Source organism: Anomaloglossus baeobatrachus, chromosome 9 (assembly GCF_048569485.1).
Source record: "Anomaloglossus baeobatrachus isolate aAnoBae1 chromosome 9, aAnoBae1.hap1, whole genome shotgun sequence".
Taxonomy (NCBI): domain Eukaryota; kingdom Metazoa; phylum Chordata; class Amphibia; order Anura; family Aromobatidae; genus Anomaloglossus; species Anomaloglossus baeobatrachus.
Genome location: NC_134361.1, coordinates 27233479 through 27261257, shown reverse-complemented (window position 1 = coordinate 27261257; position 27779 = coordinate 27233479). Strand labels below are relative to the sequence as shown.

At 52.3% G+C, this 27779-nt stretch overlaps 1 protein-coding gene across 1 annotated transcript; it reads left to right on the top strand.

Annotated features, from left to right (window-relative positions):
- Nucleotides 1-115: 115 nt before the first annotated feature.
- Nucleotides 116-26666, top strand: ABCF1 (ATP binding cassette subfamily F member 1). Its single transcript, XM_075323418.1, has 27 exons — nt 116-304; nt 2840-2886; nt 10827-10913; nt 11013-11154; nt 11321-11355; nt 11770-11886; nt 12473-12529; nt 12632-12685; nt 13150-13233; nt 13363-13422; nt 14887-14985; nt 15122-15244; nt 15604-15704; nt 15783-15868; nt 16284-16423; nt 16507-16655; nt 17338-17421; nt 17531-17655; nt 17746-17858; nt 17983-18154; nt 18236-18310; nt 25198-25268; nt 25346-25378; nt 25721-25889; nt 25974-26038; nt 26120-26192; nt 26336-26666. The coding sequence occupies exons 1-27, from the start codon at nt 256-258 to the stop codon at nt 26506-26508; spliced, it is 2583 nt and encodes an 860-aa protein (XP_075179533.1). The 5' UTR covers nt 116-255; the 3' UTR covers nt 26509-26666.
- Nucleotides 26667-27779: the final 1113 nt, after the last annotated feature.

The following is a 27779-nucleotide window of genomic DNA, read 5'->3' as shown; positions in this document are numbered from 1 at the left end:
TAAACCATCAGCCAATCATAAACTGACAACCCTCGCGTCATCCAAATCTTAGCCAATGGCGTGTTTTCTATCATTAGAGTAAGGAATGGCTTATGTAACGTGCGCTCTGGTTGGTTTAGTGGATTCGGAGGGGGCCGGGCTTCTGTACGGGCCGGTAGATTGGGCTGCGCCACGTGAGTAAGCGGGTTTCTTCCTGACATCACGGGACGGCAGTGACATCATCTGTAGCAGGAGCGTATTCGTGACGTCATAAAGATGCCTAGAAAGCAGGATGTGGAGGACGAGGAGAAGGGGAAGGAGACGGGTGAGTCTGAGGGGGAAGAGCGCCCGTGTGAGGGAGGGCTCCCATAGGAAGGCATGGAGTGATCAGATTGTGCACAAATAAATGGAAATGGCGCCATATAGTACATCGCTGCGTCCAATCTGCGCCAATGTAAGTGATGAGGACCGAGGACGGGCGCAGCGACTAAAAAAAAAACACATCTGCTGGTGGAAAAGTCACATGACCTGACAACACCGGAGACCGGACAGTCCGAGGGGCCCGGCGCTGAGAGGAGACCGGTCAGCGCGGAGAAGGGGCGCCGTTCTGCTCTGATTTTATTCCCGCTGCTCCCTTCATTATTAATTATTTTTTTATTCTTAAAATGCGCCGAACAGTTCCAGAGATTAACTCTTGTCTTTGCCAAAGAGGTGTGTCTCACAGGGTAATTTCTGCAAAAGATCCTGTGGTCCACGCCCCTGAGGATCCTGTGGTCCACGCCCCTGAGGATCCTGTAAGCCACACCCTCTTAGTAAAGACTATAAAATGTAGCATTTTGGGGGGAAAAAAACTCCATATCTCAAGAGCCAAATGGCAGATATAACAAAAAAGGGGTACTCCTGAGCAGCGGGGATAAAATACAAGTAAGAATGGCCACTTTTCACCTGCTGACAGGTTCTTTTTCGCTGAAAGATATGCCAACAGATTAGGTTTGATGGGCGTCCAACGCCGATTGTGAAAATTAAGGGATTGGAGCCCCCACAAGGGGTTAGATGGAAGCAGAGACTCTAAATCGGGTGCTGTGTCCATAAAGCACACCGTGGGGAGAGCGGGCGACTAACAGTCACTGTATAACATGGGAATCGCCTTCTAAAGGGAGAAGTTTGGGCTGATGAGGAAGATAATGGAAACTCGGGGTTAATATACAAGTGGAGAAACCCTGCACCCCCACACACACTCCCGTTCCCCGGCTTACGGTGATATGTGGATGCCACCCATTGGCGGCTCTGTACACCACGCAGAGGTCGCTCCATACAGTGTGCACAGCAGATATTGTCCCCCCCCCCCCCCTCCCCCCCTCCCCCCCTCCCCGATCCTTCTGGACAGCCCCTATCATTGTATAATAAGAAACTCTCCAGTTTTCTAATATTTTCTAGATCTCTGCTTGCTGTAATTGAATGGCACATTTCTGTCTATATCCAGAAGCAGAAAACCAGCAGAGACCTGATCAATCCTTCCTGGACCCGGACTGACTCCTAATATTTAGAATGGGTGTTCCTCATCAGACCTGTGGGGGATCCTCAGTCAACTCAGTGGATGGGGCGCTGTTTTCTAGGCTCAGTGTGTGTGTGTGGAGGGGGGGGTGCTGTTTTCCAGGCTCAGTGGCCGGGTTTCACGCAGGTTTCCAGTCTGTGGGTGTGCTGTTTTCCAGGCCTATTGGAGGGGGGTTCTGTTTTCCAAGCCTATTGGGGGGGGTTCTGTTTTCCAAGCCTATTGGGGGGGGGTTCTGTTTTCCAAGCCTATTGGGGGGGGGTTCTGTTTTCCAAGCCTATTGGGGGGGGTTCTGTTTTCCAAGCCTATTGGGGGGGGTTCTGTTTTCCAAGCCTATTGGGGGGGGTTCTGTTTTCCAAGCCTATTGGGGGGGTTCTGTTTTCCAGGCCTATTGGGGGGGGGGGGTTCTGTTTTCCAGGCCTATTGGGGGGGGTGCTGTTTTCCAAGCCTTTTGGGGGGTTCTGTTTTCCAGGCCTATTGGGGGGTGCTGTTTTCCAAGCCTTTTGGGGGGTGCTGTTTTCCAGATCTATTGGGGGGTTCTGTTTTCCAGATCTATTGGGGGGGAGCTGTTTTCCAGGCCTATTGGGGGGGTTCTGTTTTCCAAGCCTATTGGGGGGGTTCTGTTTTCCAGGCCTTTTGGGGGGGGGGTTCTGTTTTCCAGGCCTATTGGGGGGGGTGCTGTTTTCCAAGCCTTTTGGGGGGTTCTGTTTTCCAGCCCTATTGGGGGGTGCTGTTTTCCAAGCCTTTTGGGGGGTGCTGTTTTCCAGATCTATTGGGGGGTTCTGTTTTCCAGATCTATTGGGGGGGTTCTGTTTTCCAGGCCTATTGGGGGGGGAGCTGTTTTCCAGGCCTATTGGGGGGGTGCTGTTTTTCTGAGTGTTGTGCATTATATTGCTGCTGTGTCTGGTAAATGGGGCTCTTCTGTAGTACCTGTCACAGCCACTAAGCAGTGTGTGGCGCTGTAATTGGGATATTGGGGGTCTGCCTCGGGCTGCTCACCTCCTGGTTCTCCATTTTGGGCACATGGGCCGCCTCCTGGGACCGGAGCCGCAGTGTTCACCTCCATAGTGAGTGTCGGAGATAATTGGGAAATCCCTTAATCTATGCTTCCTGCGCGTGTTATTATGGGGAACGGTTCCCTGTAATGGTGGAACGTTCTGGTGGGGTGCGGGGCTATCATGGACTTTAGGCACGGACCTTCGGGGGAGGGGGCTGTTCTGTAGATCACATGAGTTGCCTGTCGGCAGAAGGCGTCCAGATAACGCCGCCACATCCTTCTCACATGTTTTTTTTCCTTTTCATGTTCAGATAAGGTGGTGAAGAAAGGAAAGAAAGACAAGAAGGGGAAGAAATCGGTAACGTCTTACCTTATTTTTGTTTTATTTATTTTAAATATGGTTCAATAAAGTAACCGACCTCCAGCAACAAAGGCCGCCGGATCCGGTCACCAGCCTACCCCTATGGAGCACAGCAGCGTCTCTGCCCTCCGTTACCTGCTGCGTATATGTCCCCGATCAGTTCTGCAGGAATATACCTTTCATTGTCCTCACAGACGGTCCGGTCCGCTGGGGGTCTCTGGTCTCGATCCGGCGCCTCCTCTCTTCTTGCTCCGTGTAGGTGACGCGTCCTGTATCATCCGCACGGTGTCGTCCATCGCACTTCTCCCTGCACTGCTGAGGACAGAGCAAAGTAATGTAATGTGGCAGCTTCACCCACGGATTATCGGCACACTTTGGCCTTTCCTGGCGCATGCGCACTACAGTGCCCTCGGCAGAGAGAAGTACCTGCACGGGAGCGCGATGGGGGAGACTGTGGATGGACGCGTCACCTACACGGGGCAAGAAGAGAGGAGGAGCTGGATCAAGACCTGCGGCGCCCAAGGAACGGGACCGTCTGTGAGTAATAAAAGGTGTTTTTGTCCTGTGGAGCGGATTGGGGACATATATACAGCATCGTAGTCTGCTGTAATGGAGGCCACAGGCGCCGGCCGTACGTTATATGGGGAAACCTGGGGACCGGTTCCCTGTAATCAAGGGCTGGATGCTGTAAGCTCCATCTCTCCCTGCAGACGTGGGCGCAGTCCACTCCTCCAGACACACAAAACCATCCTGTCACCCCAGCGCTGCCTGCTCCTCCTGTGTCAGTGGAGGCTGCACACAGCGCCGGCCGTGGAGGCTGCACACAGCGCCGGCCGTGGAGGCTGCACACAGCGCCGGCCGTGGAGGCTGCACACAGCGCCGGCCGTGGAGGCTGCACACAGCGCCGGCCGTGCAGGGGTCAGGATGTAGGGAGAGAGCCAGAAACAGGTGACTGACCGCAGAGGTGGAGGCTTAGTCCTGCTGTGGTCACTGATGGGGCAAAATATTGGGGAAGTCTGGGAGGAAGGCTGGTGTGACAGATGGGGAAGTGGCGGGGTGGGATACGCAGTGATTAGTAAGGGGGCTTCTGTGACTATTGGGGATATTACAGGGATTCTGCAGGGATTATTAGGGGGGCTGCTGTGACTATTGGGGATTTCTTCATCGTTCCTTATGGGAGACCCAGACCATGGGGTGTATAGCTTCTGCCTCCGGAGGACACACAAAGTACTACACTAAAAGTGTAGCTCCTCCCTCCGAGCATATACACTCCCCGGATGACAAATCCAACCAGTTCAATGCTTTGTGTTCAGGAGGTCACACACACACATGCATTCTCTGATTTTTGATTTCAAAGATTTGGAAGAAAAGCGGGTCCAATCTGGACTCCCGGCATGTCCCTTCTCACCCCACTGTGTCGGCGGTGCTGTTAAGGTTGATTTTACAAGGCTGGAGCCTTCACATGCCGCGCTCCTTCACCATCCTCTGAGGCTCTGGCTTGAAGTGGGAGCCATCACGGTTCTCACTGCTTTACAGGAGACCGGTCTCCATCCGCAGCCCTTTTCAGGATCCTGCCGGACGGAGCGCTCACCTCCCAGGGACCTGGCACCTGCGTCTCACAAGCTAAGTACTGAGACGTTATTCCCGCAGACTGTGGTCTTTCCAGGGGTCCCTTGTACTTTATATGTTGGGGAGAGTGTGTTTTATACCTGTGTTAACATTTCCGGCCGGTTCTCCAGTTTTCACTGGAGAACCGCGCCGATGGTGCCTGCACGCTGGTCGCATGTTTAAATCTAGGCCCCGGCTTCGCCTGAGGCCTAGTTTCGATTCTCTACCCCTGCATGTTAGTCAGTGCAGAGGGACGGTGTGGCTCCGCCCAGCGGCTGTTCAGCACAGGGAACGGACACTCCTCACTGAGGAAGGATTCCCTCCCCTGTATACCTCATTTGCCCTCCAGACCCTGCTCTCAGAGTAGGCCCCGCCCCCTCTCCTCGCTCCGGCGCCTTTTTCTCAGCGTTCTCAATGTCTGCATTAACCACATTGTGACAAATGGAGGCCTGGGCTGGGGGATCTGGAGGGCACAGAGATGTCCCTATGTCAAACGGTCTGGCAATCCACAACCTCCGGTTGTGCAGCTGCTTATATACTCTGTTTATATACTCTGCTGGGGGTCATTCTGGACAGAGCCCCCACTTCTGCAGCATGTCTCACATCAGAGCAAGGCTGCAAGGCTGTTCTTATTATACACTGCATGTAGACTCGTACTGCCTGTACCGAGCACATAACCACATTATGATGCTTGCTCTAACACAGTGGTCCCTCCAGCTGCTCTGGCTCCGGTGGCTGAACCCCCGGTTTGGGCAGAATCCCTCTTTCCAGGGGACAGCTGTCCCGGACACTGCTGAGCATGCATCAGCCACCTTCTCAGGGTGCTTCTGCTGCTACGGCTCGCTCAGCAAAGCTCACAGAGGATTCCTCATCTGGTCTCAGTCCCCGTCCTCCTAATATGGAGTCGCAGGGTCCCCTTTCCTTCCTCGTCCCGCAGCTCTGATTCACGAGCCGACTCTCAGGACGAGGAGGATGCCTTTACTAGGGGCTCGGACGCTACGTCATGTACATTGATCTGTCCGAAGGTGACGCAGATGCTAATGATTTGATTGCGTCCATTATATTTGTACTGGACTTCAATCAGCCTGTATCAGGGGTGCATTCCATTCTGGCAGAAAGGCATTAGTATACCTTAAGAGAACAAGGAGTGTGTTCCTTAACCACTCCAGTTTGTCACCCCACTGTGTCCAAGCCCAGAGCCTGTCCTGACAGACGCTTCCCAAAGCGTGGTTCTGATGACTGTTTCCCCCTCCCACCAGTGGTGGTCAGGGAGTGGGCTCATTCACCAAGGGTGGACCCTCCGGTGTCTAGGCTTTCAGCCCGGATAGTTGTATCAGTGGCTGACGGCACCTCTCTAAGGATCCCACTGTCCGCCAGGTTGTCCTTCTGGCCAAATCTATATATGAGGCAGCAGGGGCCTCGTTCTCCCCATCTTTTGCAGCAGTGCGGGCTCTCTAAGCCATCTCTGCTTCTCTAGAGGAGATGCATCCCCTCACCAGTCTTTTCATCCTAGGCCATGTCTGCCATGCTGGAGACTGTCACCGCACTGCGGTGGCCTCGACTGCTTCCCTCGCTATCCGCAGGCTCCTGTGGCTTCGAGAGTGGAAGGCAGATGCTTTTCAGAAGTTCCTTGCTGGGCTCCCTTTTGCTGGGACCAGTCTATTCGGTGAACAACTGGATGAAATTATTACGGAAGTTTTTTGGCAGGAAGAGTACTTCCATGCCACAAACCCGGGAAACCTGTCCAGAGCAGGAACCAGATGACGTTTCGTTCCTTTCGTTCCTCTAACTGGTCGTCCTCTAAGCCCTCGGCCTCGTCCACTAACTCAGCCAAGGTCCGTAAATCAACTGGCGCATGAAGACGTGTCCTCAGAAGTCCGCAGGAGCTGCGGCCACCAGGCAGCCTCCTCTTGTTTATCTGGCCGCGCCAGCAACGTCCTTGGTCGGTGGCAGGCTCTCCCTCTTGGGCGACGTGTGGTTTCAACACGTCTTCGATCAGGGGGTGTGGGTTACCATCTCCCACGGCTACAGAATGGAATTCTTTCCAGCCCGCCAAACCGATTTTTCTGTCAACTCCCCCCTGCCCCAAGGCCGCCGCCTTCTCACAGGCTGTGGCATTCTTGCAGGCCAATGGAGTAATTGTACCAGTTCCCGACTGGGAACGGTTCTGAGATTTTTACTCAAATCTCTTCCTAGTCCCCGAAAGGGACGGTGCTTTCCGACCTGGATCTCAAGCTTCTCAACAAGCATGTCAGGTGCGGCATTTTTGCATGGAATCTCTGCGATCAGTCAATGACCCAAGGAGATTTCTTAGCATCCATCGACATCAGAGATGTCTTTCTACTTGCGCCAACCGCAGTTTCTCACCAGCGTTGGCTACGTTTTGTAATTGGAGAGGAACATTTCCAATTCGTGGCTCTCCCCTTCGGGTTGCCACGGCCCCTCGTGTATTCACAAGGTCATGACAGCAGTGGTTGCGGTTCTGCACCTCCAGGGGTTGGTAGTTTTTCCTTCCTGGACGACCTTCTACTAAGGCTTCATCCAGTGCAGACTGTCAGTGGATTGTCTCGCTCACTCTCAGCGGAGTGTCTCGCTCACTCTCGCCACGCTTGCAAGTCCACTCTGACTCCGACCCAGGACCTTGCGTCCCTAGGGATGCAATTCGAGACTCTGCTGGCACTTGTGAAGCTGCCCTTAGTCAAACAGCAGTCCCTTCATCTGGCGGTTCGCTCTCTGCTGAGGCTCCGCCGTCATTCCATCAGGTGCTGGGTCAGATGGTGGCGTCATTGGAAGCAGTTCCCTTTGCCAGTCCCATCTGCGTCCTCTGCAGCTGGACATTCTCCGCTGTTGGGACAAGCGGACCTCTTCCTTGCACAGGCTGGTGGCTCTGTCGCCACAGAACAGGAGCTCTCTTTAGTGGTGGCTTCGGCCCCTCTCTCCTCTGAGGGACGCTCTTTTCCGGCCCCGTCCTGGGTGATTCTCACCACGGATGCCAGTCTATCCGGCTGGGGAGCAGTGTTTCTCCACCACCGAGCACAGGGCACTTGGACTCCGTCCGAATCAGCCCTCTCAATCAATGTGCTGGAAATCAGGGCTGTACTCCTAGCTCTCGTAGTTTTTCACCACCTGTCGGTGGGCAGGCACATTCGAGTCCAGTCAGACAACGCGATAGCAGTTGCCTACTTCAATCACCAAGGCGGGACTCGCACCCGCCTAGCAATGTTGGAAATTCAACGTATTCCTTCAGTGGACGGAGGACTCCATGTCCACCATATCCGCAGTCCACATCCCAGGCGTTGAAAACTGGGAGGCAGATTATCTCAGCCGTCAAACCGTGGACAGCGGCGAGTGGGCTCTGCATCCGGCAGTGTTCCGCACAACAACAAGGCCCGGTTTACGTGGCTCGCTCCCACGATCCTCAGGCCTTGGCAGCGGACGCGCTGGTTCAAGATTGGTCCCAGTTCCGTCTGGCCTACGTGTTTCCCCCCTTGCTCTCTTGCCCAGTGTCCTGCGCAAGATCAGAATGGAGGGCCGTCGGGTCGTACTCATCGCCCCAGACTGGCCCAGGCGAGCTTGGTTCCCAGATCGCCTCCGTTTGTCCGTAGAGGTGCCGTGGTATCTCCCGGACCGGCCAGACCTTCTCTCACACGGTCCGTTTTTCCGCCAGAATTCTGCGGCTCTCAGATTGACGGCGTGGCTCTTGAGCCCTGAATCCTTACGGCTTCAGGCATTCCTTCCGAGGTCATCTTCACTATGACTCAGGCTCGGAAGTCTTCCTCGGCCAGGATTTACCACAGGACTTGGAGAATTTTCCTGTCCTGGTGTCGTTCTTCCGGCCATGCCCCTTGGCCGTTTTTCCTTGCCGACTATCCTGTCCTTTCTACAGTCCGGTCTGCAAATAGGACTGTCCCTCAATTCCCTCAAGGGACAGGTCTCGGCTCTGTCAGCGTTGCTCCAGCGGCGTATCGCCCGGCTGGCCCAGGTGCGCACCTTCATACAGGGCACATCTCACATCATCCGCCTTACCGGCGGCCTCTGGATCCCTGAGACCTTAATCTGGTCTTCACGGCCTTACAGAAACCCCCCTTTGAGCCTCTTAGGGAGGTTTCGTTGTTTCGTCTTTCACAGAAAAGTGTTTTTTTCTGGTGGCCATAACTTCCCTCAGGAGAGTCTCTGATTTGACTGAGCTCTCTTCGGAGTCACCCTTTTTGTTTTTTTTCACCAAGACAAGGTGGTTCTCCGTCCGACTCCGGGCCTTCTCCCTAAGGTGGTGTCTCCCTTCCACCTTAACCAGGACATTTCATTGTCTTCCCTTTGTTTGGCCCCTGTGCATCGCTTTGAGTAAGCGCTGCATCCTTTAGATTTGGTGCGGACGCTCCGGATCTATGTGACACGCACCGCTGTTCTTAGGTGGTGCACCCCTCTTTTTGTGCTGACCACAGGTCAGCGCAAGGGTCTCTCGGCTTCTAAACCGACCCTAGCGCGTTGGATTAGGTCGGCCATATCCGATGCCTACCAATGTTCTCAGGTGCCTCCCCCGCCGGGGATTAAGGCGCACTCGACCAGAGCTGTTGGTGCCTCTTGGGCTATGGCTCAGCAGGTCTGTCAGGCTTCCACTGGGTCTAGTCTGCACACCCTTTCGAAGCACTACCAAGTGCATGCTCATGCTTCGGCAGATGCGAGCTTGGGCAGACGCATCCTTCAGGCGGCTGTCGCCCATTTGTGAAGTTAGGTTTGCCTACTTCTCAGTTTTTCTGTTTATTCCCACCCATGGACTGCTTTGAGACGCCCCATGGTCTGGGTCTCCCATAAGGAACGATGAAGAAAAAGAGAATTTTGTTTACTTACCGTAAATTCTTTTTCTTATAGTTCCGACATGGGAGACCCAGCACCCTCCCTGTTGCCTGTTGGCAGCTTTCTTGTTCCGTGTGTTTTTCACCGGCTGTTGTTGTTGTAGACAGAGGCTCCGGTTATTCCGGGTTTTACTCTATCTCTACTTATGGGTGGATGTCCTCCTTCAGCTTTTGCACCAAACTGGTTGGATTTGTCATCCGGGGAGTGTATATGCTCGGAGGGAGGAGCTACACTTTTAGTGTAGTACTTTGTGTGTCCTCCGGAGGCAGAAGCTATACACCCATGGTCTGGGTCTCCCATGTCGGAACTATAAGAAAAAGAATTTACGGTAAGTAACAAAATTCTCTTTATTACAGGGATTCTGCAGGGATTATTGGGGATAATACAGGGATTCTGCAGGGATTATTAGGGGGGCTGTTGTGACTATTGGGGATATTACAGGGATTCTGCAGGGATTATTAGGGGGGCTGCTGTGACTATTGGTGATATTACAGGGATTCTGCAGGGATTATTAGGGGGGCTTCTGTGACTATTGGGGATATTACAGGGATTCTGCAGGGATTATTAGGGGGGCTGCTGTGACTATTGGGGATATTACAGGGATTCTGCAGGGATTATTAGGGGGGGCTGCTGTGACTATTGGGGATATTACAGGGATTCTGCAGGGATTATTATGGGGGGCTGCTGTGACTATTGGGGATATTACAGGGATTCTGCAGGGATTATTAGGGGGGCTGCTGTGACTATTGGGGATATTACAGGGATTCTGCAGGGATTATTATGGGGGGCTGCTGTGACTATTGGGGATATTACAGGGATTCTGCAGGGATTATTAGGGGGGCTGCTGTGACTATAAGGGATATTACAGGGATTCTGCAGGGATTATTAGGGGGGCTGCTGTGACTATAAGGGATATTACAGGGATTCTGCAGGGATTATTAGGGGGGTTGCTGTGACTATTGGGGATATTACAGGGATTCTGCAGGGATTATTAGGGGGGCTGCTGTGACTATTGGAGATATTACAGGGATTCTGCAGGGATTATTAGGGGGCTGCTGTGACTATTGGGGATATTACAGGGATTCTGCAGGGATTATTAGGGGGCTGCTGTGACTATTGGGGATATTACAGGGATTCTGCAGGGATTATTAGGGGGGCTGCTGTGACTATTGGTGATATTACAGGGATTCTGCAGGGATTATTAGGGGGGCTGTTGTGACTATTGGGGATATTACAGGGATTCTGCAGGGATTATTAGGGGGGCTGCTGTAACTATTGGGGATATTACAGGGATTCTGCAGGGATTATTAGGGGGCTGCTGTGACTGGGGGGATTATCTGTAGTGTGGATGAATCTCATTTCTCTGGAGGCTGTAAATCTGAATGTTTTGGGGGGGTTTTCCCGCTCGGGTCCTTCCCCTTCTCCACCTCATTCGTGTTGGGACAATAATCGTTTTCTGCTTTTCCTTCCACCAGTTTTTCGAGGAGCTGTCGGCCGATAATAAACAGGCGCAAGAGGAGGAAACTGCCAAAGAGCGAGAGAAGGAGCAGCAGCAACAGCAGGTGGGGAGCGAGCGCTGCGGGCGACCCCCAGGGGGCGCTGTGACCGGCAGATCTGCCCGTCTCCTGTAACCATCGCGTTGTCCTCTGATCTCCCCCCAGCAAAAGAAGAAAGACAAGAAGAAGAAGGAGCGGAGGAAACAGAAGGGAGGAGACGACGATGGTGATGACGATGAAGACCGGGACATCTCCGAGAAGCTGAAGAAACTGTCCGTGCAGCCCAGCGATGAGGACGAAGAGTCAGGTACGGGCAGACCAGGGGTACTGAGCTGGTTCCATATTGTACTCCAGAGCTGCATTTATAATTCTGCCAGCTTTGCAATTTATCCTTCTTCCCAGTGGAAGCATTTTTTTTTACTTACTGTTAATTCCTATCTAAAGTCTGGTTTGTTTTTTTTTTCCTTTGACAGACCCTGCACCGGCCCCCCGACGTGGTAAAGCGCAAGTGAGTGTGTGCAGATTAAAGGGGTCTCTCCGCTCCTCTGACATGTCTGTAACGGCAGAATCATTCTGGAGCATCTTTACTTAAGACTGTGTTGTTCCTCTGTTGTTCTTCCTGGTAATGTATCAGTAAATTGCCAGCAAGATGTTACCATCCCCCGTAACAGGACGTCTCCTTACACCGTGTAATCCGGTCACCCCCAATGGCAACATCCAGTCAGTAATTTCCAGGAGGATTAACAGAGGAATGGTACAACACTAATACAAGAAAGGACGCTCGTGAATTATTTTATGGGAGCTAAAATTCTGAGCACAGATGTCTGTAAAGCCCCGTACCCCTTTATTTTCCCATGGCCTTTGCTGGTTGCTTTGTGAAACGCCTCAATCTTATGCACTGATATCGTCGGTGTTATTACAGCCCTCCGGGAGAAATATATTTGCTGCCCTCGGTAGTGATAATAGTGAAGAAGAGGAGGAAGAAGAAGAGGAAGAGCAGGCGACAACGGCAAAGAAAAACAAAGGAAAGAAAGTGAAGGTACTGAGCGCCACGTCTTGTGACCACAGGATAGATGAGAACCCAGAGACCCTGATTGTGAGGGGCGCAAAATCCCCCCTGTGAATGGAGCTGTAGTGAGCGTGTGCGACCACCGCTCCTCTAGATGTGAATGGTCGCACGTGCTCACTACAGCTCCACTCATGCAGAGGACTTTGTGATTGTCGTCCACCCAGCGACCATACATCCCATGGAAAAGTGTGTTTATGGTACAGCCCCTTTAAGTCAAAAAGTGACCGTATACTATGGCGGAACTGGACGACCATCTAATGTGTGTGCTAGGAGTGGGTTGGGCATCCCAACCCTTCCCCCAATCTAAGATGTCGGGGAAGAGGAGGATTGGGCAGTCGGATTTCAGCATGCCCAATCCCATCATACCATTAGAGCTGATCCACAGGAGTCTGACTGCAGCTTATTCCCCTATATGAGCGCTCGGCCCACCGGGTGTGTGGAGCTCGGGAGGATCAGCTGTCAGGCAATCAGGCATTAGGGCAGCAGTTCTCAGCATATGGCGGCTTTATTTATCACCTGTATAAATGTGTTGGGTTTTTTTTCTTCATTGTGATAGGAAGAAGAGAAGAAACCTAATAAGAAAGGAAAGAAAAACGAAACAGTCAAACAGAAGGTAGGACGCAGGCCACGTGTTAGGACACTGCGTCTTGGTTTCTTTCCTAATTATACAGTCCTTTTTTTTTTTTTTTTTTTTTTTTTTTCCTCTTTTCTATAGCCGCCCAGTGAAGAAAGTGATGAGGAAATACCCAAAGAAAAAGTAAAAAGCAAAGTGAGTCCTCGCCACTGCCCGGGAATCCCACGGGGGTCCTCGCCACTGCCCGGGAATCCCACGGGGGTCCTCGCCACTGCCCGGGAATCCCACGGGGGTCCTCGCCACTGCCCGGGAATCCCACGGGGGTCCTCGCCACTGCCCGGGAATCCCACGGGGGTCCTCGCCACTGCCCGGGAATCCCACGGGGGTCCTCGCCACTGCCCGGGTATCCCACGGGGGTCCTCGCCACTGCCCGGGGATCCCACGGGGGTCCTCGCCACTGCCCGGGGATCCCACGGGGGTCCTCGCCACTGCCCGGGGATCCCACGGGGGTCCTCGCCACTGCCCGGGGATCCCACGGGGGTCCTCGCCACTGCCCGGGGATCCCGGTGGATCCTTTTGGCAGACCCCCCTTCCCTTTCAGCCTGCGGCCTATGAGGCTCATCTGGTAACAGACGCATGTTTATTAATCTTCCTACCAGAAACCTCCACCCAAAGCTCCGGACCTCAGTGACGACGAAGAGCAGAAACCCAAGAAGGCCGACAAGAAGCCAAAACCACAGCAGGTGAGGTCTCATTGCCAAAGAAAGGGGGTGTCCTATATACCTGCCCATATAAATGACCCTACCTCACTCGTTCTGTGCTGTCAGGTTGTTCTATTCTGTTCTTCTAACTGCTTTTTTTGTTTTTCTCAGAATCGTTATGTTCCTGAGGATGATGTTGACTATATGAGAAGTGCTGGATCAGACGAGAAGGTGACTATGGGGCCATGAAATAGTGCACAGAAACCTGCCGTAGAGCCGTGGCATGTGACTGATACAGGAGCCGTGATGTTGGGTCCAGATATTGCACTGCCTTCCTTACTGCTCGCTGTGACATTATTATAATTGCTGTCTGCAGCCACCACTAGGGGGAGTCGCCTGTATACAGTGAGAGATGATGATTTCAAATCCAAAGCCACCACTAGGGGGAGCTCCCTGTATTCAGAGATACATGATGATGCACTACCCACAGCCACCACTAGGGGAAGCTCTGCGTATTCAGAGATACATGATACTACACTACCCACAGCCACCACTAGGGGGAGCTCCCTGTGTTCATAGATATATAAGATTCTGTCTGTAGCCACCACTAGGGGGAGCTCCCTGTATACAGAGATACATAAGATCCTCTCTGCAGCCACCACTAGGGGGAGCTCCCTGTATACAGAGATACATAAGATCCTGTCTGCAGCCACCACTAGGGGGAGCTCCCTGTATACAGAGATACATAAGATCCTGTCTGCAGCCACCACTAGGGGGAGCTCCCTGTATACAGAGATACATGATAAGATCCTGTCTGCAGCCACCACTAGAGGGAGCTCCCTGTATACAGAGATACATAAGATCCTGTCTGCAGCCACCACTAGGGGGAGCTCCCTGTATACAGAGATACATAAGATCCTGTCTGCAGCCACCACTAGAGGGAGCTCCCTGTATACAGAGATACATGATAAGATCCTCTCTGCAGCCACCACTAGAGGGAGCTCCCTGTATACAGAGATACATAAGATCCTGTCTGCAGCCACCACTAGGGGGAGCTCCCTGTATACAGAGATACATGATAAGATCCTGTCTGCAGCCACCACTAGGGGGAGCTCCCTGTATACATAGATACATGATAATACAGTACCCACAGCCACCACTAGGGGGAGCTCCCTGTATACATAGATACATGATAAGAATATGTCTGCAGTCACCACTAGGGGGAGCTCCCTGTATACAGAGATCCATAATAATAAGATCCTGTCTGCAGTCACCACTAGGGGAGCTCACTGTAAATATATACAATCTGTATAAATTCATATACAGTTAGCTCCCCCTAGTGGTGGTTGCACAGAATCTTATGTATCTGTGTATACAGGGAGCTCCCCCTAGTGGTGGTTGCACAGAATCTTATGTATCTGTGTATACAGGGAGCTCCCCCTAGTGGTGGTTGCTTGCAGCCAGATTTATAGAAGTTAGAGGGATCTTGTGGATAGTTAGTTAATGTTATTTAAGGGATTTGTCCTCCTGTTTTAAAAATGCTGTTCAGCCGCATTATCTTGTGGGCATATGTTGCAATACCAGCCATGGCCCCTGGACGGATGTGGCGCTGTTTCTTGCCATATTGTGCATTTGGGGTCCCTTCTGATTTGAGGTGTTAGTGAAATCTGACTTGAGACTTGTTTGGTTTGACAGTCGGATGATGATGATGAAGGAGCGGACGGGAAGGCTGCAGCCGCGGAGGATCCTTACGCCAACCTGAGTAAGAAGGAGAAGAAGAAGATGAAGAAGCAGGTCAGTCTGAGCTCTGCCCCTCACGTTTACTCCCGTCCTGATGCGTCAGGTTTCTCGCGGTGCGGTGAGAAGTCGCGGCCGTGCACTGACTTTTGAATCCGGTCTTATCATTTTGTTTTTTTCCTGCCTTTTATAGATGGATTACGAGAAGCAGGTGGCCGCCATGAAGAAGGCGACAGCGGCTGAAAATGACTTCTCGGTCTCACAGGCGGAGCTGTCGTCTCGTCAGGCCATGCTGGAGAACGCCTCCGATATCAAGGTACACGGGAGACACCGATCGTACAACCGCCCGGGTATTGGTAACTGGGCAGACCTCGTTCTTTTGGGGCTATGAAGTCGATATTGTACCTGTGCTTGCTGTCAGTGAACAGTCACCATTTCCATTCTGTTCTGGAATTGTGCGGCTCATTCCGGTGACGGCGTGTGACGGAGGAAGCTTCTCTCAGTCCTGCGTCTGTACATAGAAGCTGTACGGGTTTACAACCACTGAATGTAAACTGTGAACGTTTCCATTTACTGACAACAAGCAGAGGTGTTGAAATGGCCGAGCTTCTGAATGACTGCAAAACAGCGCAACATAATCCAACACGAGTCCTTGTGGTTTTTCCTTGTGTTTAGTTGGAGAAATTCAGCATTTCTGCCCACGGCAAGGAGCTGTTCGTTAACGCTGACCTGTACGTGGTGGCGGGCCGTCGTTACGGTTTAGTGGGGCCGAACGGGTGAGTGCTGGCGGGCTGAGCGCACTTGTGTGTTGTGCTTCCTTTATACTCAAGTCTTCGTTATTTCTTCTCCATCAGGAAAGGGAAGACCACTCTCCTAAAACACATCGCCAACCGGGCCCTGAACATTCCCCCGAACATTGACGTGCTGCTCTGTGAACAGGGTAAGAAAAGCAGGGTGCCCGGGGGCGCCTGCCTGTGCGGGCTTGGGGGGCGCCTGCCTGTGCGGGCTTGGGGGGCGCCTGCCTGTGCGGGCCCGGGGGGCGCCAGCCTGTGCGGGCCCGGGGGGCTACTGCCTGTGCGGGCCCGGGGGGCTCCTGCCTGTGCGGGCCCGGGGGGCTCCTGCCTGTGCGGGCCCGGGGGGCTCCTGCCTGTGCGGGCCCGGGGGGCTCCTGCCTGTGCGGGCCCGGGGGGCTCCTGCCTGTGCGGGCCCGGGGGGCTCCTGCCTGTGCGGGCCCGGGGGGGCTCCTGCCTGTGCGGGCCCGGGGGGGCTCCTGCCTGTGCGGGCCCGGGGAGCATCTGTGCCCGGTCTACCTGCTGCTGCTTACTCTTGATGTCCGTCTTGTCGCCTGCCCACAGAGGTTGTGGCGGATGAAACCCCGGCTGTCCAGGCCGTTCTCAAGGCCGACACGAAACGTCTGAAGTTGTTGGAACAGGAGAAGAAGCTGCAGACCAGGCTGGAGAAGGGAGATGACAGCGCTGCCGAGCGGCTGGAGAAGGTCACCACGGAGGGTGTGGGAGGACCATGGGGGACCGTTCAGCGGGGCAGGACATGACTGTGTGTTTATATATTACCACACAGGTATATGAAGAGCTCCGAGCCTCTGGAGCCGCCTCTGCAGAAGCCAAAGCTCGTCGGATCTTGGCTGGTTTGGGTTTTACCCCAGAGATGCAGGATCGGGAGACGAGGAGATTCAGTGGAGGGTGGAGGATGAGAGTGTCACTAGCTAGGTAATAAGTGCACTGCCTCTGCACACAATCCTGAACCAGACCTGATTGACTTGTATTCATAAGTAAGAGCTGCCCCCTTCCTACTCATCCTTATCTACCTCTCCTCCTGTTTCCATGAAGTTTTGTGAAAAGCTGCAGCTGCATCTCCCTCTTCCCTCTCCCACTAGGTGGCTCTAAGATGTAGCACTCTATGATCAAGTGGGTGGTCACATTTGACCATCTAGGAGTTGTCCACCATGCTTCTCCTTTTTTTTTTCCTCCCTTCTGTTTCATTGAAACATGCAGAACTTGCAGCTGCATCCCCCTCCTCCCTCACCCTCAGTAGATGGGTCTAGTACCTACATACCAGTGTCTTATTATAATCAAGTGGTTGGTGCCCATTGTATTATGCAGGAGCTTCATCTGTCCTTACTCTCTCCCTCTCAAGAATTTTCTCTGAAACATGAAGAACCTGCAGCTGCATCCCCCTCCTCCCTCACCTCCAGTAGGTGGCTCTAGTACCTAAAACTCCCTTACTATGATCAAGTAGTTGGTCCTATTTGAATTATGTAGGAGCTTTCTCTGCATCCTGCTTTTCTCTCTCTCTAAAGCATTGAGAACCTGCAGCCGCATCCCCCTCTTCCCCCTCCTCATTTTTTCAGTTCCTGGTGCTCATGTTAATACATATGTTTTTTTATTTCAGAGCTCTATTCATGGAACCGACGCTCCTCATGTTGGATGAACCCACAAATCACTTGGATCTGAACGCCGTCATCTGGCTGAACAAGTGAGTGATCTGCATCAGCAGCTCCGTTGTGTGCATTTTCGGGGTCTGTACATACAGTCTGATATCTGCCCTCCGCCGAGCCTCCATCTTTATGTTTCTCCTTTCCCAGTTACCTACAGGGCTGGAAGAAAACACTCCTCATAGTGTCCCACGACCAGGGATTTCTGGACGACGTATGTACAGACATCATGCACCTGGACGGGCAGAAGTTGTATTATTACCGGGGCAATTACAGTGAGTGTGTGAGGGCTCCGGGGGTACGTCTGTCACCCCCTCCACATTGTACCCCCGGATCTGATCACACGTGAATGCTTTTCCTTCCAGTGACCTTTAAGAAGATGTATCAGCAGAAACAGAAGGAGATGCAGAAACAGTACGACAAGCAAGAAAAGAAGCTGAAGGACCTCAAAGCAGGAGGGAAATCTTCCAAACAAGCGGTAAGAGGCTGCCCTCTATGCCTGCAGTACCCCTAGAGGTGTAGACCCTACCATGAGACGCTTGTTAGTGGAGTTCCCCTGTAAGAGGCCGTCCCGCTCATATTCCAGTGTTGTCCTCCCCCAGGAGAAGCAGACGAAAGAAGCTTTAACACGAAAGCAGCAGAAATGTCGGAAGAAGAACGCGGACGAGGAGAGCAACGAACCATCCGAGTTACTGAAGAGGCCGAAGGAGTACACGGTGAAATTCACCTTCCCAAACCCCCCACCGCTCAGCCCTCCCATACTGGGCCTGCACGGTAAGGACCGCGGACCTCAGGCCGTGCCCCTCGTCTGACACCAGGGCTGCGAGGCCTGACCCGTTCCTTGTGTTCCTGCAGGGGTTGAGTTTGGCTACACCGGGCAGAAGCTGCTGTTTAAGAATTTGGATTTTGGCATAGACATGGACTCCAGAGGTGAGACTACGAGCGCCCCCCGCCACCGGAATAAGCAGTGTCAGAGGGCCCTTCTAATAAAGGGGAGCGATTATCAGAAAATTATCTACAGTAAAAAAAAAAAAAAACACGACCCCCACCCCCCATATCAAAGTCCTAAAAACGAATGGTAATTTCTCTCTTGCCTCATTGAGGGACACAGGAAACAACCATGGTCCTGTGTCCCCCAATGAAGGCTCAGAGAAAAAGATTTTACGGTGAGTAAACAAAAATCCTATTTTCTTCGGCGCTCCATTGGGAGACCCAGACGATTGGGTGTATAGCTACTGCCTCCGGAGGCCACACAAAGCATTACACTAAAAAGTGTAAGGCCCCTCCCCTTCTGGCTATACACCCCCAGTGGGATCACTGGCTCACCAGTTTTCTGCTTTGTGCGAAGGAGGTCAGACATCCACGCATAGCTCCACTGTTTAGTCAGCAGTAGCTGCTGACTATATCGGATGGAAGAAAAGAGGGCCCATATGGGGCCCCCAGCATGCTCCCTTCTCACCCCACTTGTGGTTTGTAAGGTTGAGGTACCTATTGCTGGTACGGCGGCTGGAGCCCACATGCTGTTTTCCTTCCACATCCCCCTGAGGGGCTCTGAGGAAGTGGGATCTTACCGGCCCCAAAGCCCTGAGGCCGGGCTCCATCCACAGACCCATTGAACCTGCTGGATACGGAGCTGGGTACCGTTCAGGGACATGGCCCTGCACCATTCAGGTACTCTGTGTCCCCGTACACACAGGCACAGCACACTCCAGACTTGCTGGGTGTGCTAGTGCGCCGGGGACAGTAAAGGGTTACAGTCACTACAGCCTAGCTGAGTGACTTTATGTATGGGGAACTACCGCGCCGGACGCTCCGGGAGCGGCGGCGCGGCTGGGACTTGTAGTGCGCCGGGGACTTAGCGCCGACCGCGCTTTTACGGCGGCGGCGCTTATAAATCCAGTCCCCGGCTTTTGCGGCCTAGCTCCGCTTCGTTCCCGCCCCCACCCTGTCAATCAGGGTAGGGGAGAGACGCTGTACAATCAGCAGCGCCGAGGGCTGGAGCCTTATTTACATGCTCCAGCCCTCTCACTGGACACTGTGGGACGCCGGTTTCCCGCTCTGACTTGGGGGCACGCCCACGGCCTGCCCCTACTCACACGAGCGGGAGAAGGACGCCGGCAGCCATTCCTGCAGTCCGAGCTGAGAGATCGGACTCTGGGCAACCAGGCACAGGACTAGGGCGACCACACACCCGCTTATAGGCGGGCGGTAAGCGGCACCTGAAGTGCTGACCCCACTAAATACCGCAGTTGTCCATTTGTATTTTTATGCTTACACTGCATAGGTCGCTATTTTTGGCTATATGCCCTCTTAGATGGCGACACATCAGCAGCAGGAAAGCAGGGGTGCTAAGGCACAGGCTTTCTATGCTGCTTGTATGGCATGTACTGAAGTGTTCATGTGTATTTATGCTTGTATGCTATACACTGCACTGTACAGTCGCTAGTCTGGGCTATTTTCGCCTAGAATGACTAGACTACAGCAGCAGAAAAGCAGGGGTGCTGAGGCACAGGTTTTTTCTATGCTGCTTGTATTGCAGGGGTTGCAGTGTTCATTTGTACTTATGCTTGTATGCTATACATTGCACTGTATGGTCGATATTCTGGGCTATATTCCCCTAGATGGCTAGTCTACAGCAGCAGAAAAGCAGGGGTGCCAAGGCACAGGCTTTCTATGCTGCTTGTATTGCATGTGCTGCAGTGTTCATTGTACTTTATGCTTGTATGCTATACATTGCATTGTACGGTCGCCATTCTTGGCTATGTCCTAGATGGCTAGTCGGCAGCAGCATATAAGCAACTCGGGCTTTCGATGCTGTTTTTACTGCATGTGATACTGTTCCACGGCACTGAACCCCATTGTGTGCAATGCTCCCCTGGAGCACTTGGTCAGCCGGGGTCTCTACTAGACGTGGCCAAAGGAACCACCTGTCAACCCTGTCCAAGGACAGGGATGGAGTTGCAATGGGATAGAGACTTGCAGTCCGGACAGGCCATGGGCAATCTGGATCATTGCTCCCTGGCCACCCTCATTGGGAATAAAATCGGTGCTCCGGGGGGGGTCCCAGGAGGCTCTCTGTATGATGAGGCAGACGTAGCTGATCAGGACTTTGATCCTGACAACGCTCTCAATCCGGATACACCGGATGGTGACGCCATAAGGAATGATCCTATAGCGTCCATCAATGGAATGTTGGATCTTTCTCCCTCAGCTCCCCCAGCGGAGGAGTCAGCTTCACAGCAGGAGAAGTCCCATTTCAGTAGCTCAAACGTATATTGAGTATTTTTCTGGCCACGCTGACTTCAGAGAAGCAGTCCAGGAACACCACGCTTACCAGATAAGCGTTTTCTCCAAACGTATTAAGGATACACGTTATCCTTTTCCCCCTGGCGTGGTCAAGCGCGGGACTCAGGGTCCAAAGGTGGATTCTCCAATCTCCAGGCTTGCGGCTAGAGCTATAGTTGCAGTGGAGATGGGACTTCACTTAAAGATGCCAGACAGATGGACTCTGGTTGAAATCTGTCTATGAGGCTATCGGCGTGTCGGTTGCTCCGGCATTTACAGCCGTATGGGCACCCTAAGCTTTTCAGCTGTTCTTGCACAGCTGGTCTTGAGCATATGTACATTTGTGCCGCAGGGGCGTCCGTAACCTCGCAATGTCTGCATTGCGACTTACCCTATTAATGCTGTCCTGGAAGGACAGTCGAGGTTTCGGTCCTTCCCAAGCTCGGGCAGGTCCCAATTGTCCTCGTCCTAAGGAGCTGAAAAGCCTCAGAGGGGCTCAGTTTCCGGGGGCTCAATCACGCCCAAGGAAGGCAGCCGGAGGAACCGCTACCAAGGCGGTCTCCTCATGACTCTCAGCTCTCTCATCTCTCCGCATCCGCGGTTGATGGCAGACTCGCTCGCCTTTGCGACATTTAGCTGCCACAGGTCACAGACCGGTGGGTGAGGGACATTGTGCCCACGTGCACAGGACAGGGTTCTGTTCTCGTCCTCCGACTCGATTCTTCAGAACGTCCCCACCGAGCCGATGCTCTTCTGCAGGCAGAAGGAGTGGTAATCCCTGTTCCTCTTCAGGAACAAGACACGGTTTTCCTCCAATCTGGTTGTGGTGCCAAAAAAGGATGGTTCTTTCCGTTCCGTTCTGGACCTAAAACTGCTCAACAAGCACGTGGAGGCCAGGCGGTTCCGGATGAAACCCTCCGCTCCGTCACTGCCTCAATGTCTCAAGTATATTTCCTAGTATCAATAGACATCAAAGATGCTTATCTCCACGTGCCGATTGCTACAGAGCACCAATGTTTTCTACGTTTCGTGATGGGAGACGACCATCTTCAGTTCGTAGCTCTGCCATTCGGTCTGGCGACAGCCCCACGGGTGTTCACCAAGGTCATGGCGGCAGTGGTAGCAGTCTTGCTCTCACAGGGAGTGATCCCTTACTTGGACGATCTACTTGTCAAGGCACCCTCTCAAGAGGCATGCCAACTCAGCCTGAATGTTGCGCTGGAGACTCTCCAGACGTTCGGGTGGATCATCGACTTCTCAAATTCAAACCTGTCACCGACCCAATCACTAACGTATCTTGGCATGGTGTTTCATACCCTCTCAGCGCTAGTGAAGCTTCCGCTGGACAAGCAGCGGTCACTACAGACTGGGGTGCAGACTCTCCGTCAAGGTCAGTCGCACTCCTTAAGACGCCTCATGCACTTCCTCGGGAAGTTGGTGGCGGCAATGGAGGCGGTTCCGTTTGCGCAGTTTCATCTGCGTCCTCTTATTGGGACATTCTCCGCCAATGGGACGGGAAGTCAACATCCCTGAACAGGAAAGTATCCTTTTCACAGAAGGACTCTCTGCAATGGTGGCTTCTTCCCACCTCATTATCACAGGGAAGATCCTTCCTACCACCGTCTTGGGCGGTAGTCACGACAGACGCGAGTCTGTCAGGGTGGGGAGCAGTTTTTCTCCACCACAGGGCTCAGGGTACGTGGACTCAGCAGGAGTCCACCCTTCAGATCCATGTTCTGGAAATCAGAGCAGTGTATCTTGCCCTACTAGCCTTCCAGCAGTGGCTGGAAGGAAAGCAGATCCGACTTCAGTCGGACAACTCCACAGCGGTGGCATACATCAATCTCCAAGGAGGGACACGCAGTCGGCAAGCCTTCCAGGAAGTCCGGCGGATTCTGATGTGGGTGGAAGCCACGGCCTCCACCGTCTCCGCAGTTCACATCCCCGGCGTAGAAAACTGGGAAGCAGACTTCCTCAGCCGCCAGGGCATGGACGCAGGGGAATGGTCCCTTCACCCGGACGTGTTTCAGGAAATCTGTAGCCGCTGGGGAAGGCCGGACGTCGACCTAATGGCGTCCAGGCACAACAATAAGGTCCCAACCTTCATAGCACGGTCTCGCGATCACAGAGCTCTGGCGGCAGACGCCTTAGTGCAAGATTGGTCGCAGTTCCGGCTCCCTTATGTGTTTCCACCTCTGGCACTCTTGCCCAGAGTGCTACGCAAGATCAGATCCGACTGCAGCCGCGTCATACTCGTCGCCCCAGACTGGCCAAGGAGGGCGTGGTATCCGGATCTGTGGCATCTCACGGTCGGCCAACCGTCGGCACTACCAGACCGACCAGACTTACTGTCCCAAGGGCCGTTTTTCCATCGGAATTCTGCGGCCTTGAACCTGACTGTGTGGCCATTGAGTCCTGGATCCTAGGGTCTTCAGGATTATCCCAAGGGGTCGTTGCCACCATGAGACAGGCTAGGAAGCCCACGTCCGCTAAGATCTACCACAGAACGTGGAGCATATTCTTATCCTGGTGCTCTGCTCAGGGAGTGTCTCCCTGGCCTTTTGCATTGCCTACCTTTCTTTCTTTCCTGCAATCTGGGTTAGAAAAAGGTTTTGTCGCTCGGCTCCCTTAAAGGGCAAGTCTCGGCGCTATCCGTCTTTTTTCAAAAGCGTCTAGCACGACTTCCTAAGGTGCGCACGTTCCGGCAGGGGGTTTGTCATATTGTACCCCCGTACAAGTGGCCGTTAGATCCATGGGATCTGAACAGGGTACTAGTTGCCCTCCAGAAGCCGCCCTTCGAGCCTCTGAGGGAGGTTTCACTTTCTAGACTATCACAGAAAGTGGCTTTTCTGGTAGCGATCACATCTCTTCGGAGAGTGTCTGAGCTGGCAGCACTATCATCCAAGGCTCCCTTCCTGGTCTTCCACCAGGACAAGGTAGTGCTGCGCCCCATTCAGGAGTTTCTCCCGAAGGTGGTATCCTCTTTTCATCTTAATCAGGATATCTCTTTGCCTTCTTTTTGTCCTCATGCAGTTCATCGGTATGAGAAGAATTTACATTTGTTAGATCTGGTGAGAGCACTCAGAATCTACATTTCCCGCACGGCGCCCCTGCGCCGCTCCGATGCACTCTTTGTCCTTGTCGCTGGTAAGCGCAAAGGGTCGCAGGCTTCCAAAGCCACCCTGGCTCGATGGATCAAAGAACCAATTCTTGAAGCCTACCGTTCTGCTGGGCTTCCGGTTCCATCAGGGCTGAAGGCCCATTCTGCCAGAGCCGTGGGTGCGTCCTGGGCATTACGACACCAGGCTACGGCTCAACAGGTGTGCCAGGCAGCTACCTGGTCGAGTCTGCACACTTTCACCAAACATTATCAGGTGCATACCTATGCTTCGGCGGACGCCAGCCTAGGTAGAAGAGTCTTGCAGGCGGCAGTTGCCTCCCCGTAGGGGAGGGCTGTCTTCGCAGCTCTAACATAAGGTATTTCTTTACCCACCCAGGGACAGCTTTTGGACGTCCCAATCGTCTGGGTCTCCCAATGGAGCGCCGAAGAAGAAGGGAATTTTGTTACTTACCGTAAATTCCTTTTCTTCTAGCTCCTATTGGGAGACCCAGCACCCGCCCTGTTGTCCTTCGGGATTTTTGGGTTTTTTCGGGTACACATGTTGTTCATGTTGAACGGTTTTTCAGTTCTCCGATGTTACTCGGAGTGAATTTGTTTAACCAAGTTATTGGCTTTCCTCCTTCTTGCTTTTGCACTAAAACTGGTGAGCCAGTGATCCCACTGGGGGTGTATAGCCAGAAGGGGAGGGGCCTTACACTTTTTAGTGTAATGCTTTGTGTGGCCTCCGGAGGCAGTAGCTATACACCCAATCGTCTGGGTCTCCCAATAGGAGCTAGAAGAAAAGGAATTTACGGTAAGTAACAAAATTCCCTTCTTTGCAATTTACACACTGGCACTGGGGCTAATTTTGACTTTTACTCCTGTCCTTTTAAAGGAGTGTTCTCAGCAGGGTCCTTATCAGCAGAGGCAAGACAGTGACTGATAACCTTCATACAAAGGATCTACCGTCACAATAAGTGATTTCACATCTCCCCCTCCCTTCACGATAATCTTTGCCCACGCTCATTAGATGCTTCAAGACCAAATATAGTGTCAGTCTGAGCATTGCAGCTAATGTGCATGTGCAGTTAGAAAAAAAAAAAGTCTTGTAACTTTTTTTTTTCTCCTAACTAAAGATTGTTTTTGGAAAAAAAAAAACATTGCCGTAAACTGTAAAAAAAAAAAAACCAAAACAAACCCTTGATTTTCACTAATTTGGTCATTTCCTGATGATTGCTTCCCATATTGAGTTTCACTCTTATCCTGCCTCAAGAAGAAGCGCACTACTTGTACTATGTACTAAGAATATAACTACTATAATACTGCCCCTATATACAAGAATATACAGTATCTACTATAATACTGCCCCTATGTGTACCATATAGACCTGATTAATAGAGTTTTCATCTTTGATACTTTTTCATGTCGTCAGTCTGTATCGTGGGCCCGAATGGTGTGGGGAAGAGTACGCTGCTCCTGCTGCTGACGGGCAGACTGACCCCTGTAAGTACTCGGTGGTGGATATAATCTTCCATTATTTCTAGAGCCGGATATTAAATGTTTCTTATTCCTTTTCACAGACAAAGGGAGAAATGAGGAAAAATCACCGGCTGGTGAGTACGGGGGTCTGCAGAGGACAATGTCCCCCACCCAGGTCTATAATTCTCCCTGTGTATATACAGTATACACAGGGTGGTCCAAAAGTAGGTGGACAGTATGTGTAATAGGGTTATCAAACATGGTGTAAAGTGAAACTGGCTCAGTTGTCCTTAGCAACCAATCAGATTCCACCTTTCATTTTCCAAAGAGTCTGTGAAGAATGAAAGGTGGAATCTGATTGGTTGCTAAGGACAACTGAGTCAGTTTCACTTTACACCATGTTTGATAACCCTATTACACATACTGTCCATCTAGTTTGGACCACCCTGCATATTTATTTTTTTTCTGTCCCATAGAAAGTTGGCTTCTTCAATCAGCAATATGCCGACCAGCTGAACATGGAGGAGACGGCGACCGAGTATCTGCAGCGAAACTTCAACCTCGCGTATCAGGATGCCAGGAAGTGTTTGGGGAGGTTTGGTCTGGAGAGCCACGCACACACCATTCAGATCTGCAAACTGTCAGGTGACTGCGCAGCTCCCAGCCCCCCAGGTCCCATCTTCCTGTAATATTCGATATTAACGGCGGGGTGTATGGTCTCTATTTCAGGGGGGCAGAAGGCGCGCGTTGTCTTTGCAGAGTTGTGTTGTCGGGAACCCGATGTCCTCATTTTGGTGAGTATGAGTGACCATTAGATTGGTTCTTCCCAGTCCTCCCATCATCTGATCTCAGCTATCCACTACTGCCCCCTACAGGATGAGCCTACAAACAACTTAGACATTGAATCTATTGATGCTCTGGCCGACGCCGTGAATGAATATAAAGGAGGTGAGTGTCCATGTTATTGGTCAGGGGAGGTTTGTCATCCAGGATATTGGTAACAGACCCTGAACCAGGCGTCTCCCCCTCCCCCCCCCCCCCCCCTTGTGTATACGTATGTACATGTCACGCCGTGTCCCCTCTCTGCACAGCGGTGATCAACGTCAGCCACGATGCCCGGCTCATCACAGAGACGAACTGCCAGCTGTGGGTGGTGGAAGACCAGACGGTGAACCAGATCGAAGGCGACTTCGATGACTACAAGAGGGAAGTCCTGGAGAGTCTGGGCGAAGTCATAGTCCACAAGCCCAAAGACAAGGAGTGATCGGCCACAACCAATGTGCCATAGCCACCTGCCCAGAGATGGACCCCATTATGAGATTTGTGGAGGACGGATGGACGGGGGAATCCTTCCAATTTTTAAATCTCATTTTGCTGCCTTGTTCCTGCAGAAAAGACGAATAAATATTTATATATTGGGAATAGTTGTGGCGGCTTTCACTATAGAATGTGGATATGTTTTTTCCCTGCGTTGCCCTATAGTGAGATCGCTGCTGATAATGGTCTACAGTGATGGGAACGCTCAGGGCTGAAGCTTTCCATAACGCCAAGCTATGACCCTAGATCAAGAGAAAAGTGGGCAGGAAAAAGTTTAGTCCCTCTTAATAGTCCTCATTAGTGATGAGCGAGCACTACCATGCTCTGGTGCTCAGTACTCGTAACTAGTGATGAGCGAGCACTACCATGCTCGGGTGCTCTGTACTGGTAACTAGTGATGAGCGAGCACTACCATGCTCGGGTGCTCAGTACTCGTAACTAGTGATGAGCGAGCACTACCATGCTCGGGTGCTCAGTACTCGTAACTAGTGATGAGCAGGCACTACCATGCTCGGGTGCTCTGTACTGGTAACTAGTGATGAGCGAGCACTACCATGCTCGGGTGCTCAGTACAGGTAACTAGTGATGAGTGGGCACTACCATGCTCGGGTGCTCAGTACTCGTAACTAGTGATGAGTGGGCACTACCATGCTCGGGTGCTCAGTACAGGTAACTAGTGATGAGTGGGCACTACCATGCTCGGGTCTCGAAACAAGCAGGTCTGACACTTGGATGGGTGCGACACATATACTGAGTATAATGGAAGTCAATGGAGAAGCTCGAGTTTCCCATTGAATTTCATTATACTCTGTACACAAGTCATGCCCGTCGAGCCTGCTCGTTACAAGATTGGAGCATAGTAGTGTGCGCTCATCATGGACCATGTGCAACACCACGAGGGTCCCCTGCCTGCATGTGTGCCACGTCTACATTGATCTCTATGGGACAGTCGGAGATGGGAAAGTTCAGCGCTTCCCGACAGAATAAACAGGGCCGTACTCACCCAGCAGGAAGTCACTTTTCTTGCCTTTTGATCTTGGGTTGTCTGTTTTCGCAGCAAATTTTTCAAAATGCTACATGTGATAGATGACATTAAAAATTATCCCTTTAATCTTTAGTTTCTTTTTAGAGCAGTTGTATCTTTTGCTAAAATTACACAAAAACAAAATCGACTCCAGAGCCAGGAGAGTTATGCAAAAATTTTGCCACAGTTTTTTT

Coding starts and splice junctions, on each gene's coding strand:
- ABCF1 (XM_075323418.1), top strand. CDS start 256: ATGCCTAGAAAGCAGGATGTGGAGGACGAGGAGAAGGGGAAGGAGACG. Junction 11,155..11,320: donor CGATGAGGACGAAGAGTCAG/GTACGGGCAGAC, acceptor TTCCTTTGACAG/ACCCTGCACCGGCCCCCCGA. Junction 18,311..25,197: donor CATAGACATGGACTCCAGAG/GTGAGACTACGA, acceptor TCATGTCGTCAG/TCTGTATCGTGGGCCCGAAT.